At 35.3% G+C, this 8503-nt stretch overlaps 1 protein-coding gene across 1 annotated transcript; it reads right to left on the minus strand.

Moving 5' to 3' along the window:
* Window positions 1-464: 464 nt before the first annotated feature.
* On the minus strand, window positions 465-3767 carry LOC107817999 (protein FAR-RED-ELONGATED HYPOCOTYL 1-LIKE-like). Its single transcript, XM_016643898.2, has 3 exons — window positions 3594-3767; window positions 1224-1891; window positions 465-743 (listed from the first exon to the last, which is right to left on the minus strand). The coding sequence occupies exons 1-3, from the start codon at window positions 3629-3631 to the stop codon at window positions 670-672; spliced, it is 780 nt and encodes a 259-aa protein (XP_016499384.1). The 5' UTR covers window positions 3632-3767; the 3' UTR covers window positions 465-669.
* Between the last annotated feature and the right edge of the window lie 4736 nt (window positions 3768-8503).

The raw sequence follows: 8503 nt of genomic DNA on the forward strand, positions 1-8503 counted from the left end.
CGCTTACCATAGTTTTTTATTATAACTGTTGTGATTTTGCTTTATTGAGCCGAGGATCTTCATTCTTTCGGAAACAACCCCTCTATCTTCACAAGGTAGGGGTAAGGTCAGAAACAGAGCCAGGATTTTAACCTTATGGGTTCTGGATTTTGGATCACGACTTTAAATGTTAATGACTGGGTTCTAAATTTAATATTTATACATATTTCATGAATTCAAAATGCCAAATACACTGTTTGAGTAAAAACTACTGGGTTCAGCCGAACCCGTAGGGCGGCTTGTGCCTCTGCCCCTGGGTAAGGTAGGTATATGCTACTCTCCCCATACTCCGGGTATGTTGTTGTCGTCAAATTAAAACAGACTGGTGGATAAGAGGAGAAACAGTCGGGGGTAACATCAACAGTGTTCTTCAAGTATTGAATAGACTCAAACCAATTAAACAGAAAGTTCAAGAGTTCTTGAGCTGTGAAAACACTATTCTGCAACTGATGAATTATGCAAGCAAAAACATATTTACAATAATTGTTCAAGGTAGTTGAATACAAAATTCTCATATTTGTTTCTGTTGCTACAAGGGCTACATACAACATAACAATATTAACCATATAAACCAGCCAGTGAAACCAATTATTAACCATATAAACCAGCCGTTCAAACTGAATGGTTCTGTTATAGCATAAGCATGGAAAAGTACTGCTCAAACTCTTTATCAATGGTTAGCTTCTTGGGACCTGGCTCTGGATCTGCATCAAAAGAAAAATATATATCATCTAAGTAAACCTTACCACATTTCTAAGCCAAATAACCACATCCTCTAACAGAGGCGGACCTATGTGTTATAGTGAGGGATCCCGAAAGTTTCATCAGAAATCCTGTATATGTATATATATACCTTGAAAATGGTTAATTTAAAGTACTTGGCACCCTAAACAGTAAAATCCTTTAGGGGGCACTGGTCGAGCAGAATACGGTGCCCTCGTCGCATAAAAATCCTGGGTCCGACTCTGCCTCTATACAAACATACAAGGACCGACAAGAGGCATGCAACTGTGCCACATATTTTCCCTATTTGACTGAACATGCTATCAGCGATCATGAAAGGGGAAAATGATGAGATAACTAGAACTTTGGACAGTTCGAATGCCAAATATTTAAGAACCTTCTATTTGCCTCACAACTCCCATATGAAAGAAGAGGAAAACAGAAAGTGGAAACTAAGTTACCTTGGTTAACAGGCCATCTTCCAGATGAAAGAACATAATTATTTGGATTCACCCCATTTGAGTATAGCAAATCTTCAAGTTCCTTTTCTGTTGACATCTCAATGCCCTCAGTCCTGCATTCTGCACAAGTGCAATCCCCATGATTTCCAAATTCCAACAAGTGCTCTTCATAATCTAGTGACGGGTGGCACCCAGAACCACGATGTAGAGTATCCCATTCTCCGCCAGTAGGTGGTTGCTCCGGCCTATCAGGTGTTAATTTTGTTACTGATCGGCTCTCCAAAGAATAAAGAGCATTCTTGGGCCAGTTGCCGCCCCAATTAAAAGATGAAGTTGAAGCCTGATCGGACGAACACGATTTCAGACATCCAGGATTAATTTTAGCCTCACCAGACGTGACAGAGTCAGCATCTCCAATAAAGCTATTGCTGTCTTTGCCAGATTCCGGTTCTGAGTCATCGTCTTGGCCCCTTCTATTGTTTTCTGCCTTAATCATGAATGCCAAGGAGTCTTTAGCCTCTTTACCAGTAGGTGAAGAACTACATCCAGCATAGCTCTGATACGAGCACAGATGCTTGGGTAGAGGTATTCCCAATTGTTCAGCTTGAAACTTTCTTTTCTTGTTAAAGTAAGCAAGGCTAGTAGGCAGTACCTTGTTCATATCAACACTGGTACAAGAAGTCAACCAGCATTAGAGTATGACAAATACGTTCAGTCCAGTATGAAATAATTTGAAAAATGAAGTCATAGTGAAACAAATGATCCGTTCTGAAGGGTCAGAGGAAGATTGTAATCACAAACGTGCAGAATACCTTCTTTTAATTAATTGAAGTTTCAAAAGCAGATTTGATGGAATGAAATCAAAATTTGACAACTAAGTGTAAGTGTATGGAAGCGTGGATTGCATTTAATCACATGCAAATGAGTGGTTTTTGGAAGAGGTAGAAAAATCTAACATCAGAAATTACCCCTCAAATCATAACAGTTATCTTCGCATTTGATGAGGAAAAGGGAAATTTTACTGACCCTGGCTGAAACTAAGGACAAGTTTACTGACACTGCCCGAAACTAAATGTTGGAAGAGCTACATTTCCATTGCAGCCTTCATAACTGCACTTTCTTGTTGTTACTAAGAATACTCGTTTCGAACTCAAAGAGTTCAAAAACTAATGATCCAAAACTGTCTAGCGACTACTATTGGTGGACTATTTCACACATTAGGACTTGGAAGAGAAGGGAAAAACGAAGACTCAATATTTATACACTTTTGTTCCTCACTTTGTCCTTTTCTTTAATCGTTCAAGTTTGCTTTAATTTCTGTGTTTCCAATATATTCGGCATTTGAGGCACTAAAGCATGGTAAGCTGATTCTAGAAGACTGTTCAGATGCATTTAAAAAACATTTCGTTTTGTTTCTTCATTGGAACTGAGCTATCTTGGTATGTCTCTTGCTGAAAGTTCCGCTCTTTTTTTTTTTATGATCGTGCTGTATAGACCAGCTTGCACGCACCTCGACTAATTCAACGGGGTACCTGCTACCTCCCACCAGCACAGGTACCGGGTAAATCTGTCCACCAAAGCTTGGACAGATAGGAAAAAATCACCTAGTATCTTTCCACTGGGATTTGAACCCGAGACCTCATTGTTCTCTGTGTGATATGTGCATATGATGGAATTAAACAATATGACCTGCCAAAGTATATCGCTATAACATTTGACAATACAAGATACGTGACACAGTGGAACTGAATTTGTCCGATTCGACAATCAGGACAACAGGGGCAGATGTACAATATTTACTACGTGTTCAGCCGAACCTAGTAATTTTGGTTCAGAATGTGTTAAGGAATCTACTAAATATGTACAAATATTAAATTTCGAAACAAATAACTCAAATAGTCAGTAGGTTTAGTGACTTCCTGAATCCTAAAGTTCAAATCCTGGATCTGCCATTGCAGGACAATACTCAGTTCTAAATGCTTAGCCAGAAAATTATGTTATGAATTGAACATAAGGATTTTCAATTGAGCAACTTTTACTCATAGATCATTGAGATAATAAATCAGAAGAGTAAGACAAAGTCTTGCACCTTAGCTAAAATACAGATCAAACCAACAAGATGAAGCATAAGAACACATAAATATCAAACTATTAGTAGATAACAGTAAAGTTTTTTTTTCCTTTAATTTATTCACAAAAAGTCGCAACCAAGAAAGATCACTTTAAAAGAGATCCATCAAAAAATAACTTGATGGAACAAATTAAATAACTTTTCTACAACCCAACTAGCAGTGAACTAACAAAGTAGTAATTACAGTTTACAACAAATAGGAACAAGATAGAGTAGACCCAGATAGGATAAACCAAAACCTGTTGATATGGGCAGAAATAATCATATCTTCCTCCATATTTCCAGCTTGAAATTAAGAAGACGAGGACGAGACGAGAAGTAAAAGGAATTTAGATGTACGGAGTGACCATTGTGAAGTTCTGAAGGAGGAATGGAGAAGTAGATGGGGGTGAGGGTGACACTACCGACGACTATAATTATGATATACGAATATAATTGCCTGTATAGGATACATGCACCGAATTAGTAACTGGATGATATTGAGTAACTTTTTTAATAAACAATTTATTTTTTAAATACAGGTAATTTATAGTATATGATTTCACATTATTTTATTACTCCCTTGGCTGCGATGTAAGGGGAGCCTTGCCACCGTAAAGTTATAGTTGTGATTTATAAGTTACGAGTTCGAATAGTAAAAATAATTATTTTTTTATCTTCTTAATTATTGAGTTATATTTTTTGATTGTATTAAGAAAATTCAAAATATAATATGTAATTTTGTCTTATATGTCTGGGTTCATGTTGTGAACAGGAATAATTTAGACAATACCTGTGGGCCAGTTATTATTGCGCGACTTAAGATTACTGAGGACATGGCCCTTGACAGGGAATTGTGGAGGTCGAGCATTAAAGTTATAGGCTAGGGGCAAGTTGTGAGTATTTCTACAGCGCACTAGAGTGAGACTAGCCAGTTAGGAGTTAGTCTTAGGATGCTACTGGTCAGCTACTGATGCAGGGCTTTATCTGTTGGATATTATTATATCTTCCATCTTTTTCGTACTTCCTATATTTCTTATATTACCGTTATTTTTATTTTATTTTATGTTATTTTATTATGAGTTTATTAATAGTACTAATATATCGTCTCTTGTCGCTGTGTTGAGCCGAGGGTCTCTTGGAAACAGCCTCTCTGCCCCTCGGGGTAGGGGTAAGGTCTGTGTACATATTACTCTCCTCAGGCCTCACTTGTAGGATTATACTGGGTTGTTGTTGTTGGCCAAGCTGTTGGGCCAGGGTATAGACCGCAAAGAAGCCCAAGGACAAGACAACCCAACAAGAGATCAGTTTGGGATCTAAATTGAGTAGGGAAATACATGACAAAGGTTTAAACGGAGAGTGGCCTACAGTTTCAAGATTTATGCGAATTGTGATTATGCTTAGGCAAAGTCCGTGCTCCTCACCTCCTCTTCTAATTCTATCTAATTCCTCATCCCCTTTCTAATTACATTTTAGAGTTGTAATCTTTCAGTTATTGAGATCCTTATCCATATAAAATACCTTAGCGTTGTGTTGAGTAATTCTAATTGTTACAGTTCAAGTGAATCCTCTTAACCGTCCCTAAATTCGTCTATACTATTAATGCTTATATTAGTGTAGATTGTCTATCCCTTAAAATGCAATAATTTCTCAAATACTATGTAAATAAATGAATACCGGACTACCTTGGTTTCCATAAAACTAGCATATCCATGTGGAATATAAACAAATCTGTATAGTTTCTTAAATTATAATTATGGTTCTTTTATCTTATCCGAATGGCCCGGCAGTACAATAGTTATCTCTCTCGTACCAAATTTATGGAATACAACCACTCGAGTTTGAGGCACGTGCATCTCATCACTACTTTCTAGGTTTTTAATTTATTTCTTCTCACCCTTAAAAGAAATTTTAGTGATTTTCTATTTGTTTCAATTTATAATAAAAAGTTTAGTAAACACAAAATAAAAAAAGAATGAGATTTTCTAATATTAACTATATCATGGAATTTTTATGATTATAAAATTATTCTTAAAAATAAAATAAAAAGTTTCAAATAAATTACTTTAAAATATAAAAAATATTTTTTAAATATATTAATGAAAAGATAGTGTTATAAAAAAATATTTTTTAAAAAAATATTAATAAATCTTTGAAAGAAAACTTACCAGGAAATGTGCTGAACTGATACTCACCTCCTTCTCCTCCTTCTTCTTCTCTTTTTTTTTTTTTGGTAATTTGATACTCACCTTTCTCATAGATTGATGGTGTTTTGATAAAAATAAAATATTATACATTTAAATGACTTATAAGTTCACATAGGAAAATGTTAACTCTATCTTAAAATCAGATAAAATAGACGTATCATGAAATTTATAACTGACTAGTTAAATTTTAATAAAATCACAAAATTGATACAAGTATCAAAGTTTGGTTTTTTCTTAAATTTAAAATTATTAATTGCTATAAAATCTGGTGACCGATCACTCATTCGAATTTACTTATTGCTCTTGCTGATTTCTACTTTTGTAATTTTCTTGATTGAAAACATAAATTTTGTCATAATCTTTTGGCATTAAAAATGGAGAAGAAATCAATGAATGAAGAAAGAAAAAAACTGTGGGCGTGTTAGCACGGAGTTCTAAGGAATGTCAGGCAACTTGCTTCCTTGCTGACTCGAAAAGGAGCATGGAGTCCACGAGGGCGTATGGCACGTGGGACCCTTATCCTTTCTTATTCCTAAGTAATAGCATCTTTCACCTTTTTTTTTTTTATTGGAAATCTTTCACCTTTAACTATTCTTAGTTATTGTATCTTCCTATGGAGATTAAAAATATACTAAAAGTCTCGAGAATTAATTAAATCAAAATTTTATTCAAACTAAACGTAAGATAAACTTATTTCAAATTTAATCTCAGAACTAATTATTCCTTATCTCTCGTACCAAACGAGCGTTAAATTTCCCCGGAGTTTGGCACAATTTCATGATTCGTGTGACCAACCGCTAACTTATAGCTCGTTTGGCAAGTTAAATAAGCTTATTTTGATAAAAAAAAATTTAAGAAAAAGTGATTTTTTCAAAAGTTCCTTTGATGAAAAGCAATATGTGTTTGATTAATTAATTAAAAAAAATACTTTTGAGCAATAATTAGTGTTTGATCAAGATTTTTAAAAGTGCTTTTAAATGTATTGTTCTTAAAAGCGTTTTTCAAAAAATATTTTTGGGGAGAAATTATTTTTTTCTGCTTCTCTAAAATAATAAAAAAATAATAATTGCTTTTGACCTTGGAGAAGCTTGGCCAAACAAATTATAATTTGGTAAGCATGTGCATGTGATTCCACCCACCAATGTTTTGCACCCACCAACGAACCAAACAGAGATGACATAATTTGAACACACCACCATAAAATGTTTGAGGGAATTAAGGTCCATCCACTCTAATAATATAACGTAAAAATTGCACGGGGCGCCCTATTTGATCGTCCTCATTTAACCTATATCCATTTTTTAAATTTTTTTAACTTGTATCCACTTTTTAAATAATTTCAGCCCCCTTTCTCCTCCTTCGTTTTCTTCTTCTTTCTTCTGCTGCTGTTGGTGCAGATTATTTCTTCTTCGTTTTGTCTCAATTAATATTCTTTCAACTGACCTAATAATGCAAAAAAAAATTAACTGTTTGCTATTACAAAGCGTCCCAGCATAACCTAATATCTTTTTGAACCTCTGTATTGAAAAAAGTTATAGCAAATTATGATAGTCTAGTCATACTTTTCATTTTCAATTACTCATAGTGAGAGAAGAGGGAGCTGAAATTGTTCATATAGTACATGATTGCTGAATCAAAGTAAATTTTTAGGTAATATTTGTAAACAGAAAGTTATATTAATTGAAACAATTCACTTTCTTGCTTCCGAGAGCCTCTGAAATCTCCTAATATTGTGAAGAAATTCTTTTCTTTGAATGAAAGCCTCTAAATGTGTCTGAATCATTTAATGTTTTAATGCTACACAAGCTTTCTTTTAATATTTTTTTTGTTCATACAGTTATCATCAGCTGGAAGAATACTTGTAATAGCAAATGATGGTGTCTGTGACGCTTTGTCTGCATTATTAGCCAAGTAAAATATTAGTACAAACAAAAACTTCAGCTCTAGAGCTGAAGTTCAACAGTTACAAAACAAAAACTTCAGCTCTAGAGCTGAAGCTTACAAACAAAAACTTCAACTCTAGAGCTGAAGTACGACAGTTACAAAACAAAAACTTCAGCTCTAGAGCTGAAGCTTACAAACAAAAAGCTAGTTGCAAACAAAAACTTCAGCTCTAGAGCTAAAGTTTGATAGTTACAAAACAAAAACTTCAGCTCTAGAGCTGAAGCTTACAAACAAAAACTTCAGCTCTAGAGCTGAAGTTCGCCAATTACAAATAAAAACTTCAGCTCTAGAACTGAAGTTCGACAGTTACTGTCACGACCCAAACTGAAGGGCCATGACTAGCACCCGACCACACTTGCCGAGCACCAATGCACATTTCATCTAACCTTCATTATTATCTTTTAGGGCTGACGAGATCAATATAAATGGTAGACCTAGATCATGGACAACCAGCAATAAAATATGACGACATGAACATACATAGCAGGGGATGACCAGACAATCAAGAAACTACATATAAGGTATGAGCTACCACGCTACTATGAAAGACTATACAACAAAAACTAGCCGACAAGGCATACCAAACTATACATGAGCCGACACCTATCTATGAGCCTCTAAAAGAATATAAGTGTTGCAACATAGCCGGAACAGGGCCCCGACATACCCATAATGTCTATAACAAAAATTGCATACCAAGACCAAGGCAAGTCCGGAGAAGGGATCTCGCCAATCACCGCTGAACTGGACAGTCTACTGTGGTGGGGGAGCTGCACCTGCCTGTCTATCAGGACCTGCAGCACGACATGCAACGTCCACAAATAAAAGGACGTCAGTACGAATAAAGTACTGAGTATGTAAGGCAAGGAACCATAAATACGATCAGTAATGTAAGCAAGGATAGAGAATATACAACCTGTAACATCTTAGTACCTCTGAGGGCTACTTACATGAAATGTATGATACATATGTATAAATACATAAACCTTTAAAGCATTCGCCTCTATGGGCATCATCAT

This window comes from Nicotiana tabacum, chromosome 5, assembly GCF_000715075.1.
Source record: "Nicotiana tabacum cultivar K326 chromosome 5, ASM71507v2, whole genome shotgun sequence".
Lineage (NCBI taxonomy): Eukaryota > Viridiplantae > Streptophyta > Magnoliopsida > Solanales > Solanaceae > Nicotiana > Nicotiana tabacum.

Coding starts and splice junctions, on each gene's coding strand:
- LOC107817999 (XM_016643898.2), bottom strand. CDS start 3,631: ATGGAGGAAGATATGATTATTTCTGCCCATATCAACAG. Junction 1,892..3,593: donor ATTTCTGCCCATATCAACAG/GTTTTGGTTTAT, acceptor TTCTTGTACCAG/TGTTGATATGAACAAGGTAC. Junction 744..1,223: donor AAGATGGCCTGTTAACCAAG/GTAACTTAGTTT, acceptor CTTTTGATGCAG/ATCCAGAGCCAGGTCCCAAG.